This window comes from Lucilia sericata, unplaced genomic scaffold (assembly GCF_015586225.1).
Source record: "Lucilia sericata isolate MDLA Ls3-8-SP2 unplaced genomic scaffold, ASM1558622v1 Contig000127F_arrow, whole genome shotgun sequence".
In the NCBI taxonomy this organism is placed as follows: Eukaryota; Metazoa; Arthropoda; class Insecta; order Diptera; family Calliphoridae; genus Lucilia; species Lucilia sericata.
Window position 1 is genome coordinate 1 of NW_023994159.1, and position 24,145 is coordinate 24,145.

The 24,145-nt window shown below is 28.6% G+C and overlaps 1 protein-coding gene across 1 annotated transcript in view; it reads right to left on the reverse strand.

Moving 5' to 3' along the window:
- Nucleotides 1-18: 18 nt before the first annotated feature.
- LOC119600907 (collagen alpha-1(XVIII) chain-like) overlaps nucleotides 19-24,145 on the reverse strand; it is a gene marked incomplete at its 3' end in the record, with an annotated part of 366,468 nt that continues 342,341 nt past the window's right edge. The window contains exons 9-11 of the mRNA XM_037951492.1: nucleotides 10,746-10,809; nucleotides 7,992-8,149; nucleotides 19-33 (exon numbers count right to left, since the gene is read on the reverse strand). Of these exons, the coding sequence (XP_037807420.1) occupies nucleotides 19-33; nucleotides 7,992-8,149; nucleotides 10,746-10,809 (237 nt within the window). The remainder of the gene's footprint in view (nucleotides 34-7,991; nucleotides 8,150-10,745; nucleotides 10,810-24,145) is intronic.

Consider the following 24,145-nt stretch of genomic DNA (forward strand, 5'->3'; position numbering starts at 1 on the left):
CAGACGCATTGCATGTACATTGCCAGTGTATTTCTGTAAATGAAAAGAAGAACAAAAAATTGTAATAAAAGTTAATTTAATAAAAGGGTTAATACCGGTATTTGGGTACCTTTTTAGTACCTTCTATTTTTAAAGTAGTAATCATAACAATATAATTATATATTGGGTAAAGAAATTTTGACATTTAAGGAAAATGTTTTGACACAAATTTTAAAAATAATTCATTTAGCTACAGTGTCATTTGTAATTCTGTTGCTAAGGCCTAGAAAGTTTGGTACTTTTTCAAAATATATTTTTTTTTAACAGATTGGTATCGTTTAACTTTTATCATTGTTATAAAAATTTAAAAATTAATTTACTTTAAAAATCAAATCCTCGAATAAGTCTGTTCCTATGTGTAAAGGGGAAGTGGTACTTTTTTCATAGTACTTTCAACAGACTATAATAATTTAATCCTTGAATCAAAATTTTTCGAATTTCAACAAAATATATGAATGTTTAATGTACATGGTTTGATTAAATAGAATCATAAAGATGAAATTATATGGTACTTTTTCGTTATTCAGATGGTACGTAATGGATATTCTTGAACATGGTAAAAATATTTTGATTTTCTAGAAACCTAAAAGGGTCAAATAAGAATCTCTAAGAGAACTTGTTGGTACTTTTTCGTTCAAATGGTACTTTTTGATTTTCTTTTAATATGACACCAAAATGAAACCAAATGGCCATCATTGAGTAAGAGTTCTATTTAGGTAAAATTTTTGTTCTTCAAATTGTACTTTTCAATATTATAAAGATGTACAGTTCTGATGAAATTCTGATGAAATGATAATTAATAAGAAATGCATATTTTGGTACTTTTTTGGTCGAGAATTGTACTTTAAAATTTATCACAAAACAAGTATGAGAATACAGACGGGCGTGGCATACCTCATGGACCTACACCAGTTACGAATAATAAATGTGTTTTGTTTTTCATAATCAGGCATTTATCTTGAAATTATAGTTGGTTAGTTAGTTAGTTAATTAGTTTAGTTAGTTAGTTAGTTTAGTTAGTTAGTTAGTTAGTTAGTTAGTTAGTTAGGTAGGTAGTTAGTAGTTTAGTTAGTTAGTTAGTTAGTTAGTTAGTTAGTTAGTTAGTTAGTTAGTTAGTTAGTAGTTAGTTAGTTAGTTAGTTAGTTAGTTTAGTTAGTTAGTTAGTTAGTAGTTAGTTAGTTAGGTAGGTAGTTAGTTTTAGTTAGTTAGTAGTTAGGTAGTTAGTTAGTTAGTTAGTTGTTAGTTAGTAGTAGTTAGTTAGTTAGTTAGTTAGTTAGTTTAGTTAGTTAGTAGTTAGTTAGTTAGTTAGTTAGTTAGTTGTTAGTAGTTAGTTAGTTAGTTAGTTAGTTAGGTTAGTTAGTTAGTTATAGTTAGTTAGTTTTAGTTAGTTGTTAGTTATTTAGTTAGTTAGTTAGTTAGTTAGTTAGTTAGTTAGTTAGTTAGTTAGTTAGTTAGTTATTAGTTAGTAGTTAGTTAGTTAGTTAGTTAGTTAGGGGCTTAATCGATATCTGGCGAAATTCTATATTCTGCTGAACTATTTTTCTGTTTCAAAATTACTTTCTATATATAGAGAAATTTACAAATTTCAAACTTTACCAACAACATGTAAAACCATTACAAATTTTAGGAAAAACTAAACATGGTAAAACCAAACAATTTATTAAAAAAAATTTTGAGGCATATTTATAAACAAAATTTGAACAGATTACTTCAGCCATGGTATAATTTCGAAATGTTATTTAAACATTTGTCAGATAATTATTTCCATATATCAAAACTAAATGAACACAGAAGTATTAAAAAAACACATTGACATCAAACAAGAATGACATTTGAAGTTTGTTTTTTATTCACAAACAAAACCAAAAATTAAAAACATTCGTAAACCACTTTATGTTTTTTAACTTCAATTAGTAAAGCCACACACTACATCCTTTCAGTCTATTAGTCTATTTATTTTTCAAAAACTTTTACAAAACAATTTTAGACATGACACATTTTTTCTCTTATTTTGTTAAATTTAAACAAAATAAAACAGCAACAACAAAAAAAAAAAGCAAAATGACACTTTTGGAAAACATAGAAGAGACAAAAATGTATAACATTTACATTTCATGGAACGGAAGTGCTAATTTTAGCATATAGCAATCACATTACCACTACTAATGGAAAATGTAATTAAGCTGAGGTTCGTAGATGTTTTGTTTAATTTCCAAATAATAATTAAAAATAAATTATTGAAAATCATTTAAAATTTTTTTGATAAAAACATTTTCCTAAAATTTTATAATTAATTTTGGGGAAAATTACTTAAACAATAAGCAGAAAGGCAATATTTTCTAAAGCCTGCTGCTAAAAATAAATTTAAATTTAATTGTTACTAAACAACTACGTGTTGTAATTGATGTTTTAAATTTAAACATAATTTTAAAATATAAATTGTGCCTTTTTTTAAATAAATATTTTATTTATTCATGTCATGCCTGTTGTAAAAACTGCATGAAGTAACTCTGCTTGTTGGTTTAGTTAGCCTGCCTGCCTGCCATCTATTGTAATTATCGCTGTAGTCTAAAATCGTTTTCTAAACATCAATTCATTAATATTAAATAAATACATTGTCATGTCGTTGTTGTTGTTACTACATACACTAATAAATAGCTGCTTTAATAAAAATTTATGTTTCAGGATTTTGGTTTTAAGTTGTAAATACACGCCTCGCACCTAGTTCCCTTAGTAAATCTAGCTAAAGCTGTGGTAATTTGCTTTTATAAATCCTCTATAAATTGGGTGTCAGCGTTACGATGTGTGTTGTTAGTAATGTAAACGTGTTAATGAAATGTTTTAGAAATGTGCAGAAAAAAACGTACAATATTGTATTGAAAAAAGTATGTATGTATGTTTCAAATACAACAAACTAACTAAAGAAATCAGGTTGTTTTAAAAAATAGTAGAATATGGATGATTCCATTAGATGGATATGGAGTTTTTCAAGTGAAAATTTTCTAGAGAATTTTAGATTCTGGAGAAAATACCACATGAAACCCATTTTTTAGTGAAAACGCGATTTTCTGGCAACAATACGATTCCATTTCAAACTGATCATTATCATTTCAATCATTTTCAAATGGATCTGTTGCATTGAGTACAAGTTCCCTATGATGTTGAGTGCATATTTCAGCAGTTTGTAATTTGGAATACTTTTTGTTCCAACAAAAACGCACTATCTCCATAAGGCCGTTGATATATGACATTAATGTCGATTTAACTGTTTGGACCAGCTTATTTACCACCTCTAACGATTCGGGTTAGGGAATCCCTAATTATTCAAAAAATATGAAATCTCCATACGTAAATACAAAACATAAAAATAAATAAATGAATAAATGCTGACCTAAACACGATTACAAATGCATACACATATAAACAGCACACAAACATATACATATAATGATTTACACTCCACATGTGTTGGTAGTTAGTTGCAGTACCTACGTACTACCACAAACTAACTAACCTACCTCTAAAGTACTACACCTATGTATATATATTCAGTATACATATAGATATATGTATGTACTTAAGTGTGTGTGTCCTTAAGCCCACTTGAATAAATTGCTCTATAATCCTAACATATTATAGTGAATATAAACACACAACAGCACATAAACATGGTTTTAAATGTATTTGTACGAACAAATACACAAATACATAAACATATGTACATTCTAACATATACATAAATTGTATGTGAATTTAACAATTCATCTACTATAAATGGTCGTATTTATGTGTATGTGCACCTTGTTATGTTAAGCATCATTTGTACGTATTTATACTGAAACACAACAGGAGTATAAACAACAGTAGTAGCAGCAGCAGCAGCAACAACTAGTATAACGCAGCAACAACAACACTACAAAACTACAGTTTATGGTACTACTATTTCTAGTTTGTTTGTTAAAGTAAACATTAGCTCTTCAAACTATAGACTTCAAACCATTTTAACTCTGTAGGTTGCACATATTCCCATATACAACAACACAAGCATAAACCACTTGCACAAAACAAACTAAACAATAAATAACAAACAATAATTTAAAACTGATGTGTTGTAACGGTTGTTGTCGCTATTTGCTGTAGCTGTTACTACTGCTATTGGTAGTACTTTAGCATCATAGTTGGCGACATGAAAATAATATATAAAAACTACTAAAACATTAATTCTGATACATATAAATGTTGGTATGTAAGTATAAATAACGTTAGTGAAAATCCGTTAGTTCTTACACTTGTTATCTGGGGAAATCAGGTATTTGCTTCCGGCCATATGTCTGTCTAAACGCGTCAACAATACATGTGTTTACCCAAAACATACATAAGTACATATGTATGTATATACTGACACAAACCCACATACATACATTTAATGCGATCCGCTGGTAGTGCACTATGGTTTGGAAATTGTATTTATTTATGCCATGGCACTAATACCACAAGTATACAGAGGCTTATGTCTAGTCTATGTCTAGTCTATGTCTAGTCTATGTCTAGTCTATGTCTAGTCTATGTCTAGTCTATGTCTAGTCTATGTCTAGTCTATGTCTGTCTATGTCTAGTCTATGTCTAGTCTGTATAGTCTATGTCTAGTCTATGTCTAGTCTATGTCTAGTCTAGTCTAGTCTAGTCTATGTCTAGTCTATGTCTAGTCTATGTCTAGTCTATGTCTAGTCTATGTCTAGTCTATGTCTAGTCTATGTCTAGTCTATGTCTAGTCTATGTCTAGTCTATGTCTAGTCTATGTCTAGTCTATGTCTAGTCTATGTCTAGTCTATGTCTAGTCTATGTCTAGTCTATGTCTAGTCTATGTCTAGTCTATGTCTAGTCTATGTCTAGTCTATGTCTAGTCTATGTCTAGTCTATGTCTAGTCTATGTCTAGTCTATGTCTAGTCTATGTCTAGTCTATGTCTAGTCTATGTCTAGTCTATGTCTAGTCTATGTCTAGTCTATGTCTAGTCTATGTCTAGTCTATGTCTAGTCTATGTCTAGTCTATGTCTAGTCTATGTCTAGTCTATGTCTAGTCTATGTCTAGTCTATGTCTAGTCTATGTCTAGTCTATGTCTAGTCTATGTCTAGTCTATGTCTAGTCTATGTCTAGTCTATGTCTAGTCTATGTCTAGTCTATGTCTAGTCTATGTCTAGTCTATGTCTAGTCTATGTCTAGTCTATGTCTAGTCTATGTCTAGTCTATGTCTAGTCTATGTCTAGTCTATGTCTAGTCTATGTCTAGTCTATGTCTAGTCTATGTCTAGTCTATGTCTAGTCTATGTCTAGTCTATGTCTAGTCTATGTCTAGTCTATGTCTAGTCTATGTCTAGTCTATGTCTAGTCTATGTCTAGTCTATGTCTAGTCTATGTCTAGTCTATGTCTAGTCTATGTCTAGTCTATGTCTAGTCTATGTCTAGTCTATGTCTAGTCTATGTCTAGTCTAGTATAGTCTATGTAGTCTATGTCTAGTCTATGTCTAGTCTATGTCTAGTCTATGTCTAGTCTATGTCTAGTCTATGTCTAGTCTATGTCTAGTCTATGTCTAGTCTATGTCTAGTCTATGTCTAGTCTATGTCTAGTCTATGTCTAGTCTATGTCTAGTCTATGTCTAGTCTATGTCTAGTCTATGTCTAGTCTATGTCTAGTCTATGTCTAGTCTATGTCTAGTCTATGTCTAGTCTATGTCTAGTCTATGTCTAGTCTATGTCTAGTCTATGTCTAGTCTATGTCTAGTCTATGTCTAGTCTATGTCTAGTCTATGTCTAGTCTATGTCTAGTCTATGTCTAGTCTATGTCTAGTCTATGTCTAGTCTATGTCTAGTCTATGTCTAGTCTATGTCTAGTCTATGTCTAGTCTATGTCTAGTCTATGTCTAGTCTATGTCTAGTCTATGTCTAGTCTATGTCTAGTCTATGTCTAGTCTATGTCTAGTCTATGTCTAGTCTATGTCTAGTCTATGTCTAGTCTATGTCTAGTCTATGTCTAGTCTATGTCTAGTCTATGTCTAGTCTATGTCTAGTCTATGTCTAGTCTATGTCTAGTCTATGTCTAGTCTATGTCTAGTCTATGTCTAGTCTATGTCTAGTCTATGTCTAGTCTATGTCTAGTCTATGTCTAGTCTATGTCTAGTCTATGTCTAGTCTATGTCTAGTCTATGTCTAGTCTATGTCTAGTCTATGTCTAGTCTATGTCTAGTCTATGTCTAGTCTATGTCTAGTCTATGTCTAGTCTATGTCTAGTCTATGTAATTTTCTCTATATTTACCCATAGTGCACAACAACTTTCCTACAACTATAAAAAATCATGTAAGCTCTATAAATTACCAACACTTTTCTCTAACTAATACTAACAATGCACCCGCTGGAATTCCACGAAAACAAACACACATACATAAACACCTGATTAGAAATATGTTATTGTGAGGGTGTATATATTAATATGTATGTCTCTACATAACTATATATTTAACAAAAGTATGTTTAAATTATATGGTTGTATTATATTTGTTTTTCGCTAAATTCCCATTTATAGTTTTATTTTTCCCGAGTTAAAAAACTAAATTTGTATTTACAGACACAGATAGATTGTTGTTGGTATTTATGTTTTAGTGTTTGTTGCATTTTAATAACATCATCACTAATACAATAAACAAATTTAATAGAATTTTAGTTTCACCAAGCGGAAATGAAATAAATACACACACACACTCTTACTTTAGTTGAAACTGAAGAGTTGTTTGTGAGAGGAGTAAGAGTTAGGAGAAAAGACTAAATTGTATATATTGATTGCATTAATTTAACGTATAAATAATTTTAGTTTTTCTCTGTATTTTTGTTGGTTTTTAATATTTGTTGTTGAAAATGTTTTACAAATACATTAAATATGGGTGTGCATTTGTTATATGCTCTCTTTATTATTATATGTTATTTCATTTATAATTGAAAATTAACTTTTTTGCTATGTTTTATATGTGAATTATAAAATAAATCAATTTTCGAAATTAAAATTTTTGTTGTATGTAGTAAGTATGTACGAAATCCCTTTGTTAATGTATCTGTTTTTTGTTAGTTTGTAAATTAAACAGAATTGGAATGTTTTGTATATGCATGTGTGTATATTTATAGTATTTAGTTTAAGCTGTTTGTAATTCATTTATGATTTTACAAATATCCGTTCATGTTTCATTTTATTTTCAAAAACTATTTTATTATGTTGTATTTCAATTTTAGTTCGACAATTGTTTAGTAAACTTTAATTGATCTATATTAGTTGAGTGTTTTGTTGTGTTGTAAATATACAGAGATTTATTTAATTTTAAAATTTATTTTATAGATTTAAAGGTAAATTACATAGAAAAATATTGATGAAATATGTGTTAATACAGAGGAAATATTTTAATTTTAAGCGAAATTTCATGTTTGGAATGAATTAGTTAATTATAATTTAAAAATGTGGCAAATATGTTATCTTTTATAACTAATAAGTTTGTACAGACTGGAAGTATGATTAATAAATATTTAATATATATACATTGAGTATACGCAACCGAACCCTTTGAAAATGTTGAAGTTCAACAGAACAAAAGTTTAAATTTATAAATTTAATATTTTTCTATCTGCAGTTTGGCAACAAGTTGTGCCTTGTTTCTAAATCAATTCTCTTACTCTTGTCTATATGAAAAGTGAGTATGATTAACATATATCTTAAAAATATAACGTATACGCAACCGAACTAATTTGATTAGGACATTTGCAATGAAATTTAAAATATGAAATCAATAATCAATTATAATTGATTTTGAATTTCTTTTCTTGAGGAATATATCAGAAAACCAATTTATTTTAACAAAAATTTTATAAAAAAATCTTAAATTTATGTAAAAGTAAGTCAAAATTTTTACTTACCGCCTCAGGATTGCTAGCAAAATCAATAAAGGGAGGAAATGAACCTGGATCACCTTTAGGACCAGCAGGACCTGGTGGTCCAGGAGGACCACGTATACTATCACCAGGAGGACCTTTAGGGCCACGTTCACCTTTCTCGCCTTTGATGGTACGATATGCTAAAAAAAGAACAGAAAAATATATTGAATCAATTTTGAAATAGGAAAAGCTTTTAACATAACAAAATAAAATCTTCAAGAATACATCAATTAAAACTAAAAGACCATTTAAACACATTTGATAACTTATTATCGATTTTCTTTAATTTTCACTCCCTTTACTACAAATTCTTTAATAACTTCCTAACCTAAATAGGTGTTGGCTAGTACAAATAAACTATCTAACAAATAATTATCAAACACAATAAAAAACTCACAGAAAAAACGATTAATTTATTTCTTAAAACTTACAAAGCAAACCCCTGAGGTATTAACCAGGATATTTTCAACAAACAATTATTGCTGTGACACATCAATGACATGTCATTTGCAAGTTTTTTACAAAAACAAAATGAATGTTTTTATAAAAGACCAAACAGTTTTTGTATACTTAAAGATAACACATTCCCATCCAACCCCACTCAGAACTAAATTCCAAAAGTCCCCACAGAGTGTGCCTAGCACAAATGAAAATATATTTTTTCCTCATTTTAAAACTTTAAAGGGTCATCTTTATGTACATTTACCTAGATACTTACTAACACTCCTCATACATCGTTTGCATGTTTATTTGTATGCAAATCTATACATTGCGTTGCAAGTTTATGGATTTTTTTTGCTTTGGAATATTTCATAGCAATTTTTCAACTATACACACAAAATAATTACGTTTTTTGTTATAATAGTGTGTATATACAATGTACATATTATCTCTGTATGTAATATCACTAAATTTTATTCAATGTATGTGTTTACAAAATGCAAATCATAGCAATAACATATAATCGTTATAAATGCTGTCCTAGAATGTAAATAAATTTACTGGAAAAGGGTTCAGTAAAAATTTGGAATCAGGGGAATTGCCAATAACATATTACTTTGGATCTGATGTATCATACCTACTAAAACTAGAACTGAACTAAAACTGAACTAGCGTAAACTTGAACTAAATTAGATCTGAAGTAGAAATGAACTAGAACTGAACTAGAACTAAATTAGATCTGAAGTAGAAATGAACTAGAACTGAACTAGAACTGAACTAGAACTGAACTAGAACTGAACTAGAACTGAACTAGAACTGAACTAGAACTGAACTAGAACTGAACTAGAACTGAACTAGAACTGAACTAGAACTGAACTAGAACTGAACTAGAACTGAACTAGAACTGAACTAGAACTGAACTAGAACTGAACTAGAACTGAACTAGAACTGAACTAGAACTGAACTAGAACTGAACTAGAACTGAACTAGAACTGAACTAGAACTGAACTAGAACTGAACTAGAACTGAACTAGAACTGAACTAGAACTGAACTAGAACTGAACTAGAACTGAACTAGAACTGAACTAGAACTGAACTAGAACTGAACTAGAACTGAACTAGAACTGAACTAGAACTGAACTAGAACTGAACTAGAACTGAACTAGAACTGAACTAGAACTGAACTAGAACTGAACTAGAACTGAACTAGAACTGAACTAGAACTGAACTAGAACTGAACTAGAACTGAACTAGAACTGAACTAGAACTGAACTAGAACTGAACTAGAACTGAACTAGAACTGAACTAGAACTGAACTAGAACTGAACTAGAACTGAACTAGAACTGAACTAGAACTGAACTAGAACTGAACTAGAACTGAACTAGAACTGAACTAGAACTGAACTAGAACTGAACTAGAACTGAACTAGAACTGAACTAGAACTGAACTAGAACTGAACTAGAACTGAACTAGAACTGAACTAGAACTGAACTAGAACTGAACTAGAACTGAACTAGAACTGAACTAGAACTGAACTAGAACTGAACTAGAACTGACTACTGAACTAGAACTGAACTAGAACTGAACTACTGCTAGAACTACTAGAACTGTTCTAGTCACAGAACTCCTGATTTTAAATTTGCACCGTTTTGTATATTTGAACCCTGGTGCTGATATTTATAAGAATTAATATCGATGTGTTTAATTCTGAAATAATCACGCACAACAATATATTTGCAGTCGATTTAAAAATACTGTTTATAACATAAAAAATATATGAAATATTTACTTTAAACCAGTTATTTTTTTTTTTTTTTTTTTTTTTAATTTGTTTTAACAATTTTGATCTTGTGGGTTCTAAGCAAACCTATCATGTACATATATAGTTAGTAGGTATGTAGAATTTTGATGTGATGTAAATGATTGTGACCCTATCATATCAATAGTTTGTGGTGGAGGGTGTAACAATTTTCAGTACCTTTTGTTTTGAAATAACATTACAAATTTTTGTAAAAAAGTGAAATATTTTGCCTGAACAATTTTTAGTGAACTTTTCTAAAAAAAATTTAATTAATTTTTTTTTAAAGAATTTGGTAATAATAATGTTCTGGTGAAACAGTTGCACAAAATTTTCAAGTGAATTTGCTTTAAACATATACATTTTAACCTATTCCAGCATTTATTTTTTTATGAAACTGTTTTGGTAAATTAAACTTATTTTATAAACGTTTAATGAATTTCTGCTATTTACAGCATTTCTGCTTATTAATTGTTAATATTAAAAAAATACTTACGTCTTTCATGTGGGTATTGTGACTGTGGTGGCGGCATACCACTGCCATCGTAAATGCTTGTGGCCTGTAAATAAAAAGTTGATATAAAATAATTATTAAATTGAAAAACTTTTAAACTGTAGATAAAATTGTGTTTATATGAAATAAAAATTGATTTTATTTCAAAAAATGTTTTAATATTTTTTCAAAAAAATTTTTCAAAATAGTAAAATGTGATGCATACAAAGTTATAATCAAAATTATGACCTTTGTTATTTGCATTATTTTATTTTTAATTCTATTAAGTTTTTTGCTTAAAACTTCCTTAATGAAACTTTAAATAAACTTATATAATAATTTACGAAAATTTGAAAACTTTTCTATTAGTTTGTTTCCCTATTGGTCAAATAACTAAAAACACTTAATTGATGTTGCTGTAACATTAACAAGAGGTCAATAACTTGGCATAAAATAAATATAAATATTTTATTTTCATGTAAGTTCCTGTATAAAATGTAAACTTATACATATAAACAATTTTGTTTTCAAAGTACTAGAAAAATCCATTATTAAAACTTGGACAAGTTAAAGTACTCACTGTGTAACCACCAATCAATAATAAAAAAAAATAATAAAAATATATAAATAAATATAAAAACTAAAATGCAAAATAGCAGTTGTGTAAAAATATAATAACAACAGCAACAAAAAAAAACTATTTTATTATAAACAAATACAAATATAAATAAATATCAAAGTGTATCTGTTAGTAGATGTGTATGTACGTTCGTTTGCTACATATTTCTATATGTAGATGACGGCAACAAACTCAATTCAAACTCAAAATGCCAATAAAATCACTTATGCAAAAGTCGGTAAATCCTCAAATGACAGCACAATGGTTTTACTACAGCAATATTTCACATAATACAAAATGCCACAAAACTATCATTAGAGAATATAACAGTTACTGTTAGAGTAATAGGAAAACGAAGAGAGGAAAAAAGGGGGTTAGCAAAGGAGAGAGAGAGTGAGAGATGTATTGCGGAAAAAACTAAACTTTATTTGAAAGTGTGTGAGTGAAAGCTATAAATGTATTTGTATTCGATAGCATATTGAATGGATATTAAAATTACCTCCAGTGATTGAAAATATAAAATCTATGAAAATAGTAAAACAAACACTTAAAAACTCAGTCATACATGGTTATAGTAGATAGTTATACATATATGTATTTGGAAACAAGTGTATGCTCTGATGCACAGACGCAGATATATATTAAAATAGAAGGGAGGGTTAAAAAATTAAATATATTTCAATCAATATTCACAAACCCATATATAAGTCCAGAATAAAAATTCTCTGTTTAAGAGACATTTTTGGAAGATCTTAAATTGTTACTTAACACTAATTTAAAATCCAGTATATGGTCTGATATGCAGTAGAGAACATGGGTTGATCTACAGTCCTGTCCAGAGTCCATATACTAATCTATACTTCCGAATATTATATGATCTATAGTCAAGACATTGAGTGATCTACAGTCCAGAAAATAAAAACATAAAAAAAAGTTCAGACAATAAACTAATCGATTCTTTGTCGGGACTGTAGAATTATCTGCAGGGGATACTATATTATCCAGTATATAGACTGATCTATAAAGATTTATCTATAGAACAGATTATGGATTGAACTAAATACCTGCCTGTAAACTTTTATATTGACTAGAATTTTAGAACAGACTAAATACTGATCTATGTATACTGATCTGTATTCAATACTATAGATTGATCTATAGTCTTAACTGGATTGATCGGTAGCGTAAACTAAACTGATTTATAGATAAGGTTATAGATCGAACTTTAGTCCATATTATAGACTGATTTTTAGCCCGGACTAAACCCTGATATATAGTCCAGTCTATAGACTAGTATATAGACCCCACAATAGACTGATCCGCAATACAGATTATATGATCCGTTATCCTACAGTGATCTATAATCGAAATTAATAAATAAATAAACAAATAAAATAATCTTTAATCTAGAAATACAGATCAGATTAAACCCTGATCTATGTACACTCCATTTAGCAGACTAAACTGTCACCCTGATCTACAGTGATATGTATTCGAGACTATAAACTAATCTATAATTAAAACTAGACTGTCTGTATGATACAGATCTATAGATGAGGCTATAGATCGATCCTTAGTCCAGATAATAGACTGATTTATAGTTCGGACTGATCGATTATACAGACTATATACTAATATAAGGTACCGACAATAGAATGATCTACACTACAGAATATTGAGTGATCTTTAATACAGATTATAGATTGATCTATATTGCAGATTATAGTAACTGATCTGTTATATAGATCAATGATCTACAGTGATCTTTATTCTAGGCTATAGACTAATCTACAAATTATTGAGTGATCTATAGTAGTGACTGATCAGTCATCCTATCAGAGTGATCTACTATAGACTATCATCTGTAGTTTAATTTAGACTGATCTATAGATAATGCTAAAGACCAATCCTTAGTACAGATAGTCAAAACAATATACTGCTATATAGTGCCGACAATAGATATACAGATTATTAAGTGAACCATAATACATAATATAGAGTAATCTACAATACAAATAAAAGAGTGATCTATGGTCCAGTTTAAAGACTAATCTATATTTCAGAATATAGATTGATTATAGAGGGGACTCTGGACTAATCAATATTCCTGACTTTGTACTGAACTACAGTACAGACTATAGAGTGTTCCGTTGTGCAGACTGTAAACCGATCTTATGTCCAGATAATATGTTTATCTGTAGTCAAAAGCTTCGACTAATCTATAGCCCGTTCTATACTGATCTATATTTGAGACTATAGACTTATATGTACTTCAGGTTATAGACTGATTTATAGTATAGACTAAAATCTGTTTTAAAGTTGAGATTAGGGCATAATATATACACGAGACTACAATCTATAGATGAGAATATAGATTGGTTAATAACCCAGACCTTAGACTGTTCTAAAGAATGATCCAAAATCCAGATTATAAGTTGCTCTTAAAATATTTTAAAGTAATTATTGTTATACCCACCATCTAAAAGATGGGCGGTATATTGATTTTATCATTCCGTTTGTAACACTTTGAAATATTGGTTGTAGAACCACAAAAGTATATATATTCTGGATCCTTATTAAATTTTAAGACGATCTAGCCATGCCCGTCCGTCTGTCCGTCCGTCTATCTGTTGTAGACACGATAGCGCCTAAACAAAGAAGCTAGAGAGCTGAAATTTTGCACAAATACTTTTCATTGTTAGGCACTCTTTGGTATCGGTCCACGATTTGACCTAGCCCTCATATAAGAAAATGACTAAAACGCAGATAACTGGCTTAGAAAAGCTCGTATAGCAAAAAAATTCGACATAAGCAAGTTTTATGGGAACCAAAATATTTCTGTAAAATTTTATGAGGATCAATCGATTATTGACCCTATCGCCCCATATAAAGATTCCATCAGAATATCACTTTAACGTCCAAAACTCGACTAAAAAAACCATTATAGCCATTAAATTCGACATGAACAAGACTAATGGAAAGCTAAATCAGTCTGTCTAACTTTATGAGGATTGGTCACTAATTGACCCTATCCCCCCATTAAGGTCCCCTTCAGAAAATGACTACAACGCTCATAACTCCGTTCAAAATGCCAGTATAAAAACGAAATTTTACATTAACAAGTTATTATGGGATCTTAAATATCCCCGCTTAATTTTATAAGAATCGCACCATAATTGACCCTACCCTCCATATAAGGCCCTCATCAGCAAATGACTTTAACGCTCATAACTTGTAAAACAACTCCAGTATACCAATTTGATGGTGGGTATATAAGATACGGTATAGCCGAATATACACTCTTACTTGTTTTTAATTTAAAATTGTATTGTAACTAAACATTGTTCTTGTTCATATTTAAAATAATTTACAGACTTCCGCTTCTATATAAAACTCTGTTCATACATAGATATTTAGATATCTTTGAAATGCTCCTTCAAACATTACAGTTGAATACAATTCAAGTGTAGTTATATATTTATTTATATTTTCATTCTCTGTATTTTGTATGTGAAAGTTTAAACATGTATATAGAGTTAAAAATTTACACATACTGTTGTATTATGTTGAGATTTTTATTATATTTACTTAAAATTCCTCTTACACTGCATCATGAACAATATTGTGTAAAACTATTTGCATCACATTATTGATGCAATAGTACAAACAAGAATCATGGTTTTTCTGCTACAGTTGGAGGAGATATGTACATGTATGCCCTTTAGTTGTGAATGTGTCAATATGACTAATTTAAGCCATTTAGCAGGCTTGGGGGGTAATGACTACATTTTCAATTACAATTACATTTGAAGTAATTGTAATTGAAGCATTACCAATTACAATTACATGTAATTGTAATTGAAGCATTATCAATTACAATTACATGTAATTGTAATTGAAGCATTACCAATTACAATTACATGTAATTGTAATTGAATTTTTGCCAATTACAATTACTTGTAATTGAAGAAATTCCAATTACAATTACTTGTAATTGTGAATTTTGTTCCTTATAATTATATGTAATTTGTAATTAGTAATACCTAAATTACAATTACAAGTAATTACAAGTAATTGTAATTGAAAATTTCAATTACAAATACAAGTAATTGTAATTGGCAAACTTCAATAACAATTACAAATAATTGTAATTAGTTATTTGTCAATTACACATTACAAGTAATTGGAAAAATTTCAATTACAATTACAAGTAATTGTAATTGGTTATTTTTCAATTACACATTACAAGTAATTGTAATTGACCTTGTAATTAATTACTTTGTGTAATCATTACCCCCCATGCCTGCCATTTAGTTTTTTTTTCAAAATTATATAAACCTTATGTTAATTTGTGCTGCCATGGCAACTTTAGTCTCTTTATTAACCCTTTGTAGTGCACTAGGTAGTCAATGAGAAAATGAGAAAAGTTAAATTTCAAGTTTTATAGTATCAAACCGCCACTTAATCAGTCCCGTGTAGTGAATAGATTGTTAGAAAGTAATGAGTAAGTTGCAAAGAAAGCAATTTAAGGAGTTAGAGAATAGTCTATTTTTAATAGATAAAATACTATAAAAAGTTTGAGATCACATCAGCCTTTAAAATTGTTTACAAAAAATAACACCATGAAATTTTATTCTTACTAATTAATTTCGATCACATTTAAATAACAAATGCTGATAATTTATCATCAATAAAATATCGTCCGAAAAAAATAAACTTTGCAATTTTAATAAATGCATCTAAAAAAGTCAAATAAAACAATATTTATAGATTGAGTACATTGTCTATATGAAAAGTTATTTTTTTTACACATAGAATACGTCTGTATTTATTAAAAGTTTTTTATTAAAATATTTTTCATTTTTTTTCACAAAAAAAAGGGGAAAACATGCCTCAATATATAAACAAAAAAACAATGCCATGGACATACTGAAAAAAAAAATAAAACTCCAACATATTTTATTGTGAATATGGATATTGTTTAAATGTTTATGGGCCAGTGTGTAGAGAATGAGAAATATGTTTAAAAAAAAATTGTAATAAAAACAAGTAAGAAATTATAGTCGGCCGATCATATAATACCCTACACCTTTGACAAAAATATAATGTGATTTATTTGCCATAATAAAGCATTTAAATTGAATTTTACCTTGCCTCAGATATACATTAAGCCGTTTATTGTTGAATAAAATTGTGGACATTTAAGTGAAATTTTGATGGGGGCTTTTCATAGGGGCTAGGGTCATATGAGGACCTATTATTATGGAATTCGTGAGGGTCATCAAATCTTGTATAGAACTTGGTTTTTGCAGCTTTTTTTCGAGATATGAGTATATTAAACATAATTATGAACTTAAAAGCCCTATTCGGCGGGTTCAGTTGTATGGGGGCTAGGTGAAATAATGGACCGATGTAAACTATTTTCAACTGGCTTCGTTTACGGTACTATAAAAGATCATGTGCAAAATTTCATTGAATTATCTCCAAAATTGCGACTTGTAGTTTGATTACAAGGTTACAAGCCCTATTGGGGGGTTCAGTTGTATGGGGGCTAGGTGAAATAATGGAACGATCTTAACTATTTTCAATAGGCTTCGTCCCTGGGACAATAGAAGATCATGTACCAAATTTCATTGAATTATCTTCAAAATTGCGACCTGTAGTTTGATTACAAGGTTTACATGGACGGACAGACAGACAGACAGACAGACAGACAGACAGACGGACGGACGGACGGACAGACATAGCTAAATCGACTCAGAAAATGATTCTGAGCCGATTGGTATACATTAAAGTGGGTATAGGACCAATATTATTGTGCGTTACAAACATCAACACAAACCCAATATACCCTCCCCACTGAAGTGGTATAGGGTATAAAAACATCAATAGAAGCAATAAAACTGTAGAAAATTATACCAACTATAGAGAATTTTATATTTTTTATTTAAATTATAGCCATTTTGATAAATGGTTCCGTTATAAGAATGAAAAGATATATAAATGAACGTGATTGTTTTTTATGTTTTAGTGTTTTTTTGTAAAAAAAAACTTATTTTTTAATGGTGTTTAAGTTTAAGCTTATTCGATTAGGGGAAGATAGATATATTTCGTAATTGAATTGAACTTGTTTTAATATAATCGGAAAGATCCTCTCGACATTAATGATCAAGTTATACTCATTTTACATCAATACTGAATGGACATTAATATGAATATCAAGATGATTTTCATAAACAGCTTTTGCAAGACGGACGAGCAGAAACTGCTCACGATCCACAAGAATCAGTTACTTGACTAGTTTTATGTCGGTAGCATTTTCATGGTTAATATTACATTCGTTGCATTATTATTTTGCACTCAATTTAATTATTCAACTCAGACCTCTGACTTATAGCTATATATTGATATAAACAAGCAATAAATAAAGCAAACAAAATATTTATTAAAAAAAAAAACTTTTATCAAAGGTCATGGGCTTAAAAATTCATCAACAAATTGTTGATATTTCAATATAAACTTTATAAAAATAAAACAAAGATCACACAAAGGTATGTGACCTAGCAAAACATAAAGTGTCAAACGGAAATATTGAATTTTTCTGAACTTCCGCTCAGCAGCAGGATGGTTGAAACAACAGCATACCCTTCATCTGTAGCAGTGAAGGGATACACACATACTATCATATTAATGCTTGTGTGTTGCAACAGCAGTAAACAAAGTTGTTGTCGAAGAGTGAGAAGACACTTTTTAAACTTGATTTCATTTAGGAAAAAGCATTGAACGTATCGTTTTATTTTTAATACCACATAGTATGAAAGTCCCTCTAGGAAAACACTATAGTATTGCTTATAAACGTATACAACAAGTTTAAAGGAAATGGTCATGGCTGCCTCATAGTTAGTAAAAATAATACCTTATTTTTTCCATATAATATTCGTGTGTCAATAACATAAATTTTTCATATAAAGACCCTGCTGATTTTTTTATTAAACTATATAACTTTATCTGATGTTTATCCCAATCTTAAATACCTTTAGTTTATTTTATTGAACACAAAAATACAAAAATATTTAATCACTTTTATTTACAAGTATTTCCAATGAAAACAAACAAGAAACAAAAAAACACATACATATAACATCAAACAAAGTTTATGAAGAAAAAATTGGATAAACTTGAGAAAATCAAGAGAATATTTAACTTGTTGTAGTCGAAAAAAAAACATAAACTTATTTGTAAGAAAAGAAACATGTCAAAAAAACATGTCACCACTTACAAGGTTGTTTTGTTTTCACATCGTTTTTGTTTTTCTTAAATACAAATGTAGACGATTGCCTTTTAAAGAGAGAACACGAAAGAGTTGAGATATATATTTAACAGGGGCTAAACATAAATAACAACTCTCATAAAGAATATAAAATTGACTGAAATTTTTAAATTGCATTGGCACTTAAACTTCCATTAAGTGAAAAGGAGAGTAGTTTCATGAATTACGTAACATATCCTAGGTAATCTATGTAGTAGGTAGGTTGTAATTTGTATAGCTCACATAACCTGGTTGGTGTGTTACTACTACTAACTACTAACTAACTAACTAACTAACTAACTAACTAACTAACTAACTAACTAACTAACTAACTAACTAACTAACTACTAACTAACTAACTAACTAACTAACTAACTAACTACTAACTAACTAACTAACTAACTAACTAACTAACTAACTAACTAACTAACTACTAACTAACTAACTAACTAACTAACTAACTAACTAACTAACTAACTAACTAACTAACTAACTAACTAACTAACTAACTAACTAACTAACTACTACTAACTAACTAACTAACTAACTAACTAACTAACTAACTAACTAACTACTACTAACTAACTAACTAACTAACTAACTAACTAACTAACTAACTAACATAACTAACTAACTAACTAACCTAACTAACTAACTAACTAACTAACTAACTAACTAACTAACTAACTAACTAACTACTAACTAACTAACTAACTAACTAACTAACTAACTAACTAACTAACTACTAACTACTAACTAACTAACTAACTAACTAACTAACTAACTAACTAACTAACTAACTAACTAACTAACTAACTAACTAACTAACTAACTAACTAACTAACTAACTAACTAACTAACTAACTAACTAACTAACTAACTACTAAACTACTAACTAACTAACTAACTAACTAACTAACTAACTAACTAACTAACTAACTAACTAACTAACTAACTAACTACTAACTACTAACTAACTACTAACTAACTAACTAACTAACTAACTAACTAACTAACTAACTAACTAACTAACTAATAACTAACTAACTAACTAACGTAACTAACTACTACGAACTAACTACTAACTAACTAACTAACTAACTAACTAAGTAAGTAACTAACTAACTAAGTAAGTAAGTAACTAACTAACTAACTAACTAAGACTAACTAACTAACTACTAACTACTAACTAACTAACTAACTAACTTAACTAACTAACTAACTAACTAACTAACTAACTAAAGTAACTAACTAACTAACTAACTACTAACTACTAACTAACTACTAACTAACTAACTAACTAACTAACTAACTACTAACTAACTAACTAACTACGAACTAACTAACTAACTAACTAACTAACTAACTACTAACTAACTAAATAACTAACTAACTAACTAACTAACTAACTAACTAACTAACTAATTAACTAACTAACTAACTAACTAACTAACTAACTAACTAACTAACTAACTACTAACTAACTAACTAACTTAACTATACTATCTATCTAACTTTCTATCTATCTATCTATCTTATCTATCTATCTATCTACGATCGATCTATCTATCTATCTATCTATCTATCTATCTATCTATCTATCTATCTATCTATCTATCTATCTATCTATCTATCTATCTATCTATCTATCTATCTATCTATCTATCTATCTATCTATCTATCTATCTATCTATCTATATATCTATCTATCTATCTATCTATCTATCTATCTATCTATCTATCTATCTATCTATCTATCTACTATCTATCTATCTATCTATCTATCTATCTATCTATCTATCTATCTATCTATCTATCTATCTATCTATCTATCTATCTATCTATCTATCTATCTATCTATCTATCTATCTATCTATCTATCTATCTATCTATCTATCTATCTGTCTGTCTATCTATCTATCTATCTATCTATCTATCTATCTATCTATCTATCTGTCTGTCTATCTATCTATAAACACCACGCCACGTTTTGCGTCACTCAAGTGAAAGTAGCTAAATTAAAATACTTCGTTAAAACTACTTTAGGTACAATCCTTAACTACATAAGTTATTATGATTCCAATTTAAAAACAACAATGTATATTTTTTAAGGACAAACTTACAGAATTTTAATAATTAACAAATTCCTTTTGAAATCAAATTTAATATAATTCAAGTTTTTATAAAAGGTAAAACTTTCAAAAAATGACTAACATAACAGATTATTATTAATTGGATATGAAAATCAAAGTACAAGATAAATATATCAAGTACCACCCTAATACTTATTCCCCACACACACTTGCTTATGCATCTTTTGGTAAGTGTGTAAAAAGTTGAATTTTTTCTCTTTGCACACTCGTCTACAGAAAACACAAAAGTCAACCACAATGAAACTGTCAGTGCGTTGGGAAAAAATATATAATAAAGTTACAGAAAACAACAACAATAAAATACTATAAAAACATGTAGGAAAATTTTTGGTAGAGAAAAAATATTTTATTTAAGTTTTATTTGATAAAATGAAATGAGCATATTAAGGATTCATAAATGGGAAAGTTAAGGACGATTTTTAATGGAGCTACTTAGTAGTATTCGGGGATTTTTTTTGCACTGTTATTAGGCTATTGCCATGTTAAATGAATAATAAAAAGTGTTAAAATTATTACCTGTCCCTAGGCCTTGGTCAACAAACTTTAGCATGATACATTCTATAACAATTCTATTCAATTTATAGGTTACTGATATTGTGTAGTAAACTGCAATGTTTTGCTTTAAAAGCCTTTTTACTCTAAAAGATACCATTATCATCTTAAAATGTCATTGTTTGTAGTGATCTTTTTCTAAGGGCCTTGTAAACTGTTGGCAGTTTCTGATTAATATTTAAAGTCAAACAAAACATGTCAGATATTGTACGCACTTGAAATCTTTTGTAATGTCGAAGAATGTTTTATGTTTGAAAAAATATTTTACAATTTATATTTATTAAAAACTTTATAAAACATGAAACTTAAAATAAAACAGCAGAGACCATATGCTTCTCAAAATTACAAGTGTGTACATATACATACTTGCAATAAAAGCAAACACTAAAGTCAAACGTTCAGTTGTGTTGTGCCGAATCAAATAAACTCTTCAATAACTACAAGAAAAATACATTTAATCATATTTTTTATAAATTCTAGAGATAAAATATCTATTAGAATAAAAATCTTTGATGCCCTTGCAAACAAAATAAGTTTTATTTTTTAATACAAGCATTAATTTGAAAAGATTTGTAGAAAAATATGGATAATTTTTAAGTAAACATTTTATTTTTAAGTGAAAATTAAAATTTTTAGTGAAAGTTTGAGTTTTTAGTACAAATTTTAATTTTTAGTGAAAATTTTAATTATTAGTAAAAATTTTAATTTTTATTGAATATTTTATTTTTTAGTGAAAATTTTAATTTTTAGTGAAACTTTGAATTTTTAGAGAAAATTTAAATTTTTTGTGAAAAATTTTAATTTTTAGTGAAAAATTAGAATTTTTAGTGAAAATTTGAATTTTTAGTGAATATTTGGATTTTTAGTGAATATTTGAATTTTTAGTGAAAATCTTAATTTTTAGAGAAAATCTTGATTTTTAGTGATAATTTAAATTTTTAGTGAATATTTGAATTTTTAGTGAAAATCTTAATTTTTTGAGAAAATCTTAATTTTTTGAGAAAATCTTAATTTTTAGTGAAAAATTAGAATTTTTAGTGAAAATTTGAATTTTTAGTGAAACTTGGAATTTTTAGTGAAAATTTAAATTTTAGTGAATATTTAATTTTAGTGAATGTTTGATTTTTTAGTGAAAATTAAAATTTTTAGTGAAAATTTTATTTTTTTTTTTTTGAGAAAATCTTAATTTTTAGTGAAATTTTATATTTTGGTGAAAATTTTAATTTTAGTGAAAATTTAAATTTTAGTGAAAATTTAATTTTATGAAAATTTAATTTTTAGTGAACATTTTAATATTTTAGTGAAAATTTTAATATTTTAGTGAAATTTTAATATTTTAGTGAAAATTTTAATTATTAGTGAAAATTTTAATTTTTAGTGAAAATCAAAATTTTAGTAAAAATTGAATTTTTTGAGAAAATTTTGAATTTTTAGAGAAAATTTTAAATTTTAGTGAAAATTTAAATTTTTTAGTTTTTTTTGTAAAAACCTTAATGTTTAGTGAACATTGTTAGAGAATATTTACATTTTTGTGAAAATTTTTAGTGCATTATTACTATATCACATCCGAAGATATACCCTGCTTTCGGACCTGTAAGGGTTCTATGAAGGTACTACAAACTAATGTTCAGAAACCCAGTTTCCTGGAAGTAGTTCCTTAAAATTTTCTAATCAGCGTTTCTGAGGCTCAAAAGATATTTGGACCTAATATCGGGAAAAGTGTGGCAATGACACTTCAGTTGTGGTTCTACCCACAGTATCATTATTTCCCGTGATCGTAGGATTCTGTCTCGTCCATGTTTTGCATTCATCTGCTTAATTTACTCGAGTTCCCTTCAGTTTGTATTCTCTCTTTTGTTGCCGATTATTTATGAGAGTCCTGGTATACCTATTATTCAACGATAGACAGTATTTGGTTGAGGGACTTCTACGCTCCAAGACGTTCTTAGATTATATACATATGTATCTAATATTTTAACCTCTGCCCTGCCATATATAATTCCAATAGATTTTACATACGTTTCAAGGACTTTTTCCTCCCTAAGCCCGATGTCTCCCAGTTTAGAGGCAAATGTGCAGCAATGTAATTAATTTTGGGATCAAAGTTTCTGACAAATTCTATATCTAATGGCCTCTCCCCTTTAGAAAATGACTTCAATGTCCATAATTGAGTTAAAAATAATAGCATAATGACAAAGATCGACATTTCGAACGAACATTTCGATCGAACTTCATGAGGATGGGACTATTACTGAGGATTATATGTGGGTCAGTCCATTGCTAATGTTATGATATTAAGATTAAATTCAGTAAAATTTTTCATTTTACGAAATAAATCACGGTTGTATACATTTAATTCACATTTTGAAGAGGACTTTGTATAGGGGCTAGGGTCAAATGAGGCCCTCTCACCAAAATGATATCAGGGTCATCAAGGCTAGTATAAAACTTGGTTTTGCAGCTTCTTATCGAGATACGAGTATTAATATACATAACTATGAACTTAAAAGCCTTTTTCCGGGGGTTTAGTTGTATGTGGGCTAGATGAAATAATGAACCGATGTTAACCATTTTCAATAGGCCAAATTTCATTGAATTATTTTCAAAATTGCGACCTGTTGTTTGATTACAAGGTTTACAAGCCCTATTTGGGGGTTCAGTTGAACAGGGGCTAGGTGAAATAATGGACCGATCATAACCATTTTCAATAGGCTTTGTTCCTGAGACAATAGAAGATCATGTACCAAATTTCATTGAATTATCCTCGAAA